At 35.1% G+C, this 11,650-nt stretch overlaps 1 protein-coding gene across 1 annotated transcript in view; it reads left to right on the top strand.

The window, feature by feature from the left end:
* Positions 1–4,538: 4,538 nt before the first annotated feature.
* Positions 4,539–11,650, top strand: part of pax3a (paired box 3a) — a 51,387-nt gene continuing 44,275 nt past the window's right edge. Inside the window, exons 1-4 of the mRNA XM_056469499.1 lie at positions 4,539–4,897; positions 5,599–5,834; positions 6,616–6,745; positions 7,146–7,289. Of these exons, the coding sequence (XP_056325474.1) occupies positions 4,813–4,897; positions 5,599–5,834; positions 6,616–6,745; positions 7,146–7,289 (595 nt within the window). The 5' untranslated portion in view covers positions 4,539–4,812. The remainder of the gene's footprint in view (positions 4,898–5,598; positions 5,835–6,615; positions 6,746–7,145; positions 7,290–11,650) is intronic.

The raw sequence follows: 11,650 nt of genomic DNA, 5'->3' as shown, positions 1-11,650 counted from the left end.
TCTGTAGGTCAAATTATGCATTTAATCTTTACTTTCAGGCTATATGTACATACAAACATAATTTTATGAGAAAACAGCTGTGCCAACACTTACTATGTCTGTCGGTGCTGTAGATCTGCCGGTTTCAGACTCGAATTATTTTTTCTCTCGCGTGACTGATTGGCGTGATTATGCATTCACAATGGTATGAAACATTAAGGGGTGGTCAAATGTTTATTTATATGATCTATTATTTTATTTATTACTATTATTATTTAAAATACAGATCAGAGCGAACTATGTGATCTCGTTTTCACGTCTTTCAGGGGGAATCAGCATTAATTAAGGGGTCAATCCTTCCCAAACCTCCTGTAGGTCGCAACCTGCTTATAGTGGAAAATATTTATTTTGAATATTTAAAAACAAACAAAAAAAATTTTACACATTGAAAGGAACCAAAATTGGTTATTTTATGGCAACGCTTCTTTTACATAAATTTTGTTTAATTTGAAATTTCCGGTAAATTTCTGTAATTTACCGTCTGTTATTTTACGGCCAATGTCTGCAATATAACGGCTGTTATTTTACGTTTTTTTTCACCCTAGCTGTCGGGGAAAAAACGTGAAACAACCAACACGTAAACACGCAAGTAAACACTCACGCATATTTTGTTGTGGATTATCTAATAATTTGAGTTATCATTCACATTGGAGTGTTTTTTATTTAATTTTCTACACTGTAAAAAAATCCTGGTTGCCTTAAACGTTTAAGCTGAATCAAATTAACCTTATGAGTCCATTGAACTTATGTTAAACTGACTTAAAACAGCTTGCATAACTTAAAAAAAACAAGTCAGACATGATTAACTTAGTTTGATAAGTTACAATGACCTAAAACATATGCTGTTGGATTAATTGATCATATAATTTACAGAGTATATGATGAAGTGTGTATATACGGCACATACTTGCACATCGAACTTTTAAAAATGTTATTATTTTTAATGGGCTGAAAATGCGGCAATGTTATAATTACAGTTAAAACGTATATGTGAACTCCTTTCAGGACTGTAGGAAAGAGGGCACATGTGAAGTTTGAAAGCGAGAAGGAGAGTTATAAATTGTTAAAGTTATAAATTGTGAGCAGAGATGACCTGCTGCTGAGAGTGCACACATCAACCCTTCATTTCTGCAGTCACTTCGCTTCTGTTTCAGTCTGTCACTGTAGTCTCTCCTCCGAGCTGAAACATTGTTCTTGAGTTTAATCATTATGCCATTTTTTTTCTTCCTCCAGATTTCTATGAAAACACATCCCTGGGTTGTTTTGTTTTAGAGTCTAAACCAAACCAGGGGCGCTTACATTTCTCCAGTGTGGCGTTTGCCTCTTTATTTATGATGTCTTTTCTTCCACCGATGTAGAAAATTTCTGACTTGGATTTTTCACTCCAGAATTGATTTGACACGGATATCCAGTATCCCTTTAAAGATAATCAAACTGAGTCTCTCCTCATTCCGCTTATATCCCCACTCACTTTATGACCATATCGAGTTACAACGAGCCTGTTGTGTGCAATCGACATTCTTTAAATCTGAAAACATTATTATAGTGTTTATTGCACTGTAAGCGGTGCAAAAGAGCTCATGTTCTCCCTAAACGTTTGTTCATTGCAGGCTTTTCTGAGATATGAAATGCAAAGAAGTAATTAAAGTTTGTTGTGCCAATGCTATAAGACGTCAACACAGAGAAAGGGGGGAGAGAGAGAGGGATGGGGGGGGGGGTGACTGAAAATCCACTAGCAACCAGGCCAAAATACAAAGAAGCAATTAGTAAGCAGTCATTGCTCCAAAAGTGTCCTACTGATACGAATACTTAAGGAAAATTCAGAAATACAATAAAGATGGCTTGCTTAATCTGAAAAATAAGTGTCATACAAGCGCTTGAGTCCGAGTCCATAGCAAACAAACACTGAATGCACGTGCAAAAATATTTATGAAATTATGTTCAGGTAACTGAGAGTGCTTGGGTGAAACTTTTGAATTTTCTACACTGTGAAAAATCCTGATTGCCTTTACATTTCAGCTGAACCAAATTAATGAGTCCATTTAACTTTTATTATGTTAAACTGACTTAAAACAGCTTGCGTAACTTATAAAATTAAGTTAACAAGATTAACTTAGATTAATAAAGTACAATTACTGAAAATAAATGCTGTCAGGACTAATTGATCATATAATTATGATTTAAGCTTTAACTGATTTCTACACCATGGAATTTTATATTGGTGCATAATATTTATAGCATATTAAAGAGCCGCTGCAACATTTTTCGGCAGTCGTGTTGCAGACTTGTAGTAAACATGGTAAAGCTATAGGTTTATAACACGAGAAAATCAGACATGTTTTTACATACAGTACATTGCAAAATTAGAGTTTTGTTTTATATATAATGCATAAATAAGCCCCCTTTTTACGCACTTCATTATTTTCGGTACTATTTTCTGTTGTTGTTCCTTTTCTACTACTTATTATTGTTATTATTATTATTATTATTATTATTATTATTATTATTATTATTATTATTATTATTATTGTAGTAGTAGTAGTAATAGGCCTATCGCCCGTTCTTAGCAAACATCCACGCGTCATTTTAATTTTATAGTTTTTTTAATTTGTTATTTCCTAAAATTAACTTTATATCCACACTTACAACAACAAACCAAACATTTCTTCTTTGTCATACTCCTATTTTTGTTGATATTTGAATATTTAATAAAATTTATAATATGTTTATTTGTAAAGATAATTAACGTATGGATTAGATAGATAGATAGATAGATAGATAGATAGATAGATAGATAGATAGATAGATAGATAGATAGATAGATAGATAGATAGATAGATAGATAGATAGATAGATAGATCTCACGTGGGAAATTTCAGATATTAATTTGCAATAACACCACTTTTGATGTTTTGTCCCTCAGGCCAATCCGGCAGAAGCGGTCAGATGTCAATTAAAGTCAGCATGCTCGTCTGTGGCTCGGCTCTTGTTCTGAGGGCCGCCTGGCCTGTGGCGCGCGGGCTCCGCTCTCCACGCCGCTGCGCTAATCCGTTTATGGAGCACCTGGGACCGTGGACGGCAATAACATGCGCTTATCCGTCGCCGCCGCGAAACATGCTCATCTGTGCACAGCAATGCGATAATGCTCACATCCCGGGGGGACCAGAAGGCCACTTTACCCCTTGATTGAACTGTCGACGTCTCTGCGGGTTGATAACTCCGAGATGACAGTCAGCGTATTTGTCACATTAACCTTCGGGAAATCCGACAAAGCGTCATGATTCAGGTTTTATAAACGGGAATTTTATTAAATTTATTTTTCTCGTTTTAGCTACACTGTATTAATGCAGGATTCCACTCAATTCATTCATGTGGTCACAACACAAATCGATTAAGTTAACTTACCAAATTTAGACTGTAAAACAATTAGGTTGTCCCCCAAAATTCCCAAGAATTGTGTAGTTTCAGCTCATTTTAAATACGCAGTTTTAACAAGAAATCGTTTTTGTGAGAGTATATATTCGAAGTTCTGTTTGAACAATTGACAGTGTGAAGTTTTGTTCAGTTTGATTGATCAGTGGGTCTCTGTGAATGAACTGGGCCTGTTTGACTGACGTGAGTTTCTCAATGAGAAAGAAAAGGAGCTTCAGAGACTGCAGGGAACAGAGGAGGAGCACGTGAGACGGAGAGTGAGTGAGTGAGGGAGAGAGAAATGTAGAGTAATGCAAGAGAATGTGTGGGATGGATGACTATATTGTATGTCTCTGCGTTATAAATAACGCTTCTTCGCAATTGTGTTGGTCTCCACAGACAGCTTTTACGGCACTCTCGGCGTCATACCCTGCTGAGACCCCCGCAAGCTGCTCCTTTCATTCTGTAGAGACTCTACTGTCCACATGCATACAATAAATACCTCTGTGTTGTGCAGCTTTTTGGGTTTTTTACTCGAAATTCGGGGTTTGTAGAGAATTCATGTTCGATGCAATAGATAGGTCTATGGTTGTGGCAGAAGAAAGCAAAATGGTGGAACTCTCCCAACTTTGCGTCCAGCACTTTTTCAGTGTTTCGGTTATTTGGCACTCCTATCTCAGGTCATGGTGTTTATTAACGATTTATGAGTTGAATTATGTACATATTATAAGCAAGACAAGCAAATTTGCAAGAGCTTCCAGGAACAACGTCGAAAACAATTGTAGCAAATAACTCTATTAAAAGAAACTCAAATATTTTAGATGCAGGTTATTGAAGAAAACATCAGTATTATCTTCCAAATTGCCCTGCGGCATCACAGTTTATGTCTGAGAGTGTTATCAGTGAAACATCCACTTGAACTCCCGAGGTCACAGCATAAGAAACTTTCAGGATTTGGACCAATCAGAAGACTTTCCCAGGTCTTTGGATCCGCCTTCTTTGACCAATCACAGTCCTCGCTGGGCAGAAGGAGCCAACAACTCAACAACTGATAAAATGTTTCGCCACTGATCACCGTTTCAATTCACAACAACAAGTGTGTCAACAACAACGGAACCAAGCTCTGAGAGTGTTATCTTCCAAACCGCTTTGAGATAAACCACGATTGAAAACCTGGATATCCGTGAATAACTTCAGAAGACTGGAAGCGACGGTTTAACTTCTGAAGTTGACTTTTTGTTTTCGCCTTAAGACCTCAATACTTGGGCAGTCCACTGACACTTGACGACCAGCGCTTTCTCTTTGGATAACAGCTTTTTCTATCAAGTGCTTCGTGCATCCTTTTTTTTGTGCAGAGGAGATATGACCGCATTAGCGGGGGGCATTTCCAGGATGATGCGCCCCACGCCACCCCAAAACTACCCGAGAGGAGGCTATTCCTTGGAGGGTAAGGTGTTAGCTTGCTATAGCACAGCCTGCTGTTAGATACATCCACAAAGTTGTTTTTATAAGACCTATTTAATTTTATGGATCGTTTATTCATATTGCATAAATGAAAATGACATTAAAATATTTAGTTTATCTAAAACTTTTTATTTAATTAGTAAGTATATTTTACTCAGTAGGGTAACACTGAAAAACTAAATTCAGCTAATTATTTTAAGGCGTCAAGATTACTGAATTCAAATTCTTCAATCAAATTGAAAGAAAATCAAGCTGAATTCAAGAAAATCTGAATTATGCAGTTAAAGTGAACTCGTTTTAGAGTAATGTAGTTAATATTAAACTTTAATTTTGTACAAAGCATTTAAAACATCTTATTTTTTAAAAAATATTGTCAGTATTGACGTACTTAAGATATATATTTTCAATTAAAATATGTAGTGACAAGTGATGACTTGGCTTGTTATTATCATTATTAACCATTGACATTTTACAAACAGACCAGCTTTTTATTATTATGGTTATTAGTAGTAACATTTCTAAGATACTTATAACTAATTATTAATACCATTAGAAGTAGTTTTATTGCTGTGTAATATTTATATCAGGTCAGTCAAAGGCTGTCAATATTTTTTTACGATTATGCTTTCACTTTTAGCCTGCGTACAATGTCATTCGCTGACTTTTTCTTCCTTTGCCATACAGTCTCCACGCCTTTAGGTCAGGGCCGCGTGAACCAGCTCGGAGGAGTCTTCATAAACGGGCGGCCTTTGCCCAATCACATCCGCCACAAGATAGTAGAGATGGCCCATCACGGCATCCGACCGTGCGTCATCTCCCGGCAGCTGCGCGTCTCACACGGATGCGTGTCCAAAATTTTATGCAGGTACCAGGAGACCGGTTCCATCCGGCCCGGGGCTATTGGTGGCAGCAAACCCAAGGTAGGACATCACAATTTAAAATTCATGTCATGTATTGATAGTACTGTTTTTTTTATTTTTTATTACTGACTTTATTATAATGTTTTTGCAATCTCGTGTACACTCTAAAAAATTGGGTTATTTCAACTCAAATTGGGTAAAATATGGAGTAACCCAAATATTGGGTTAAATTCGGTACTATTCATTTAATAATAATAATAATAATAATAATAATAATAATAATAATAACGTGCAGTTGGGTTAGTCCCTATTAGCTACACCTTTTACAAAATGAAAAGTTTTGTTTTTAGTTCACGGCTAAGTTTGTTTGCTGTTTTTAATTTTGTTCCCATTGTGTAATAAACATATCTAATGATTCACACCTTAAAAATAATAATTTTACTGATATACTGAATTTAAAGTAATTTTGTAAATGGCTTTTATTAGGCTTAAATTCTAATACGTTCTTCAAATTAGTTAATTTGTTTGTGTATTATTTAAAGCACGCCAAATGACAGAATTAAAAAAATGTTCCTCCATAATTTTTGAAACTCTTATTTTTAAGAGCAATGCAATTTTTTTACATTACTGAACCTCATGACTACAAACAGAGTAATAAACTTCATATTCTGATATAGTAAACAACATATTTTATTTCATTAAATATTACAGAGAAAAAACTTTGTATCATAATGAAATAAACTGACCATTTTATACAGTGTTGTTAGATATTTTCTCGTTGTTACAAGGAAATCAGGATCTCAAAATTAAATAAATTATTATGTTACCTTTGCAATAAAAGCAGAGCACAACTCCCGATGTGGAAAAGAAAATTGAGGAATACAAGAGAGAGAATCCAGGGATGTTCAGCTGGGAGATTCGGGATAAACTTCTGAAAGATGGAATCTGCGATCGGAATAACGTTCCTTCAGGTACTCAACTTCATCGAATCTGTGCCGCCATTTGATTTACGTTTATAAAAATATTGCTACCCACACCTGTTGTGTGTGTGTGTGTGTGTGTATATGCATGTATATATATGTATGTATGTATATATATATATATATATATATATATATATATATATATATATATATATATATATATATATATATATATATATATATATATATATATATATATATATATATATATATATATACATACATACATATACATGTATATATATACATATGTACCTGTATGGCTGATTTAAGTCACAAGCAATTGTATTTAATATATATTATATCTAGGCATGTATATCTGTAAGTTTTTAAACATTCAACAAGTGCAGTTCTGTCAAGTGTTGAATCCTGTCGTGTCTCTCCGCAGTGAGTTCCATCAGCCGCATGCTGCGCTGTAAATTTGGTGGAAACGGAGATGAAGATGAGGATGACGATGAAGTGGAAAAAAGAGAGATCGAGGAAAACGAAAGAAGAGCCAAGCACAGCATCGACGGGATTCTTGGAGACAGATGTAAGTTTTCAGAAGTTTACACTTTTTTGCGAAGTTGAAATAAGCAGAATTATTTTACTGACATCTACATGAGTTCTTGATGGATAGAAGACATTTAGGTATGTCCCACGTCTTCCAAACGTGCGTATTATTGTTGCGTTTGTTGTTGTTGTTATTATTATTTATTTATCATTTATATAGAAAGCTAATAGTTGTTCTTTATAGACAATATTATATTTATGTAATAATTATGTATTTGAAAAAACTAACATCAACGTCGTAAGCACATTTAAGCTTTTAGAAGATGAAGATTAAACATTTAGAAGATGAATATCGATTTTGGATGTGATAAGTTTTTCACTAAATGCTCCATAGATTGATGGGAAAATATGGTTCACGTCTTCTCCATATTTTAAGTGTGTTTGTGCCTTTTTCTTAAACTCATTGAAACTGAATTGAGGAGCATCAGAGATTAACCTCCTAAAACGAGACGTTCCTCGAGCGAAACTGGCCGAATCAGTAAATCAAACATTTGTCCAAGAATAGCGTTCACTAAAAGACGCTCCTGCGGTGCACAATCGGACACTTGAGGATGAACTTGGGAAACAAAAGCGAAAGAGTCCATGAGGCTCACGCTTCAGTTTCTCCAGGACAAAGCTCGGCCTAGCAGTAGCTTGGTCCTGACAAAAGACTCCAAGCTTTTCAAAATTTGCAAAGAAAGGAAGAAAAAACGGTCCAACAAAAGGCGCAGAGAGGACATTATGGACGGGCAATGAGAGATGAATTATTCACGAATGACCGTAGTCCCGGCTCAGAAGTGTTTTATAGACTTCGAGGCCTGCATAATGTGTCCAATTTTAGCTAGATCATGTCTTGGAATTTTGGAAATGGACGCCAATAAAATGTGGAGGTGATTTCAGGATGTATTAATTGTTAAATTCTTTAACTGAAAATCAACACTTGTTGATCACATAAGTGATTTTTTTTCACATTGAAACTAGTGACGTATTTTAAATATTATTTAATATTTTTATTATTTAATTTATGTAAAGTGATAACGCGAAGATTAAAAATAGGCTATATTTTGCTATAATTTTTATAGATAAGTGGGCTAATCGGAAATGTTTTGATAATCCAATCCGACCGCCATAATTACAAACCACCCATGAGAAACAAACTAAAAATTAAAAAAATATCTATATAAATCTAGCATTATTTGTTTAACAAAGTTATTCCGTCAGTGCCATATCGAAAAACAACTGTTTTGAGAGCGATAATTCACCTGAGGTAAACCTATCAACAGTAAGCACACTGTAAAATGTATATGAACAATTAGTCATGATCATATGTTTTTAATTCATTGTAACTTATTAAACTAAGTTAATCATGCTCTAGCCTAATTTTATAAGTTACGCAAGCTGTTTTAAAGTCAGTTTAACATAATATAAGTTCAATGGACTCATAAAGTTAATTTGATTCAGCTTAAATATTTAATCTAACCAGGATTTTTTACCGTGTAGAAACAGAAATCCTTCTCAGAACATCCTCTTGAACATTTACACATTACACATATAATAAAATTGTTATAAAATTAAAAAGTGTTATAAAATTGCTAGCCAGTGCTGAACAGAAATTCGCACAGATAGCCATACAGTTTTAGATAGACTTAATTCGCGAATAAAACGAGCTCTATTTAAGTTGAATTTAGCCAGTGATACTCAAATGTCAAAACAAAGTGTCGCAATATCATGAAAATCTGTAACATCCACACAGCCTCGAGGCAATCCCCGTTTCCCCAGCCGAAGAAGAAATTGTGTGTATTAACTTGGAAATTGATACAGGCAGCGCGTTTTTCTAACCCCCACCGGCCTGAAATTCTTGCGCAGAGGAGTTTGTTCTAGATGTCAAGTGGAGAGAGAAAACCCTGAGCTGTGTGCGCGCTCGCCCGATCACCCCGCGTCATGGGCCGCGCTACAATTGGCGCACATTATACTCAGTCATTGCAATGAAAACCTTTTCTAGTAGATTAAATCGAGCCCTTTATTCGTCCCCACTTTCATCTCAGGACAAAAACCCGCCCCCTTCCTCTCCGCCCGGGGCGCGCATTCATTCCTCACTGCCCTTTCCTTCTCTCTTTTCCAGCACCGCCATCACGAATACAGATCAGTTGGTAATTAGTTTAACAAACGACTGTCGATATGTTGTTGTTTGGAGATGGCTGATTGATATGAACTTTTGAAAGGCAAAAAACATTGTAAATCTTCCTGCTTTAAAAATAACAGTAGTGACTCTAGGTCTTCTTATTAGCTAGTTTGACATAACATTGCTCGTTGTTTTACTGTTGCTTAAACAAAGTTGACTCAACTTAAAAGTTTAAGGCAACAAACTTCTGGACATTTTTGAGTTGACTTAATTTTCGACCCAGTTACTGCACTTGGCTTGATTTAAGTAGAGTAAACTCAAATGTCCTCAAGTTTGTTGCCTTAATTTTAAATTGAGTCAACTTTTCTTACAGTGTTGTAGACATTGATAGAATTACCTCATATTTGCTGTTTTAACTGATCATAGTGTCCATTTGTCCTGTTTTGTTGTTTCAAATAACCTTTTTTTTCAGTTAACTAAACTTCTGTGTAAAACTTTTATCAGATATATGGGCCCTTTTGGAATCACATATATTTATTGGTTTCTTTAAGATTTATTAAGGTTGATTTATTAAGATGTATTTGTTGCAAGCTCCAACATGTGTTTCAGAGTGTTGCAATAATAGATTTGTAGTTTGTTTTTTGCTACATGCTAATTGTTTTGCTCTTGCTGTTGGTTGTTGAATGGTGATATTTCATGAGCTCTTAAATGAGTGTCTTTCCAAATAAATTGATAAAACAAAAGAGATTACAGAAGGCTCCAAAAGGAGCATTATGTTGCAGTGCAATAGAACAAATTTGTCAAAGAACCTTCTACACTGTAAAAAAAATAAATTCTGGTTGCCCTAAATTTTTAAGCTGAATTAAATTAACCTTATGAGTCCATTGAATTTATAATATGTTAAACTGACTTAAATCTGCTTGCATAACTTATAAAATTAAGTTAGAACATTATTAACTTAGTTTAATAAGTTACAATGAACTAAAACATATGCTGTCAGGAATAATTATTCATTTATTTTTTTACAGTGTGATTTGTTCCTAAATTAACCATTTATTTCTAAGTAGAACATTTTAATATACCAAAGAAAATGTTTTCCTATACGAAGAAACTTTTAATACAATTAAATGTTTCTATTATTGCTAAAACTTCTTTATGGAGCCATCAATTCCAATAAAAAAACCCTGAAAACAAATGTTAATGCTAATAATTCACAACTTATTTTTCCTTTTACAGAATACTATAATATAACAGATAATATGATAATATTTATAATTTAATAAGTCAACAATTAAATTAATTATTTATTCATTAATTTTCCTCTGGCAACAGGGGTCGCCACAGCGGAATGAACCGCTAACATATGTGGTATGTGTTTTACACTGCGCATGCCCTTCCAGCTGCAACCCAGTACTGGAAAACATCCATACACACATCCACACACATACACTACGGCCAGTTTAGTTTATTCAGTTTGCATAGTGCATGTCTTTGGACTGTGAGCACCTGGAAACCCGCTCGAAATTGGGGAGAACATGCAAACTTCACTGGGACTCAAACAAGAAACCTTCTTGCTGTGAGGTGACAGTGCTAACCACTGAACCATCATATCACCCTAAATTAAACCTATATGAAGTAAAAATTGAGCCACTGTTTATCACAAAAAATAGCAAATGATTAATAGCAATAATCACTATTGTACTAAATCATTTGGGATTTACTCGCCAGAAATTGTGAACAATTAAATCTGCACTTGCAACAGAGTTACTTGGATGTCTATATCTGCATTGAAAAAAACGAAAAGAAACAGAACAAAACAGTGAATGAAAGAAAGGAAGCGCAAGGGGAAAGGAGAAAAGAAAACAGCCTTTTCAAAGCCCGGTTAATGTTTTTGTTTTCCTGGAAGGATCAATCACCTCTGGCTTTTATTCACATGTAGATGTGTCTACATCATAAAACTCAATGAGTCCTGATCTCCATTGACACACTGTAAACTTCTCCTCTCCCCATTAACTCTCGTCCGTTTGTTTGCAGTGGGCTGATTCTGCGCTGGCTGTATTTCACTCTCTCCTCCCTGCTTGTGGGAGTTGTTGTTTTTTCCTATTCGCTGCTCAGTTCAAAATCTCAAAAGGGTGTTTTCAAAATCAAGAGGGTGTTCTCTAGCCAAATATTGATTAAGTACGTGTTTGCTGAGTCTATAGTTGTCGGGTAAGAGGGGTGTGTTGGCTGTGGGCCCCTGC

The sequence above is a fragment of the Danio aesculapii genome, chromosome 2, assembly GCF_903798145.1.
Source record: "Danio aesculapii chromosome 2, fDanAes4.1, whole genome shotgun sequence".
NCBI lineage: Eukaryota > Metazoa > Chordata > Actinopteri > Cypriniformes > Danionidae > Danio > Danio aesculapii.
The sequence above is the reverse complement of the archived record's forward strand: the minus strand, read 5'-3'. Positions and strand labels throughout refer to the sequence as shown.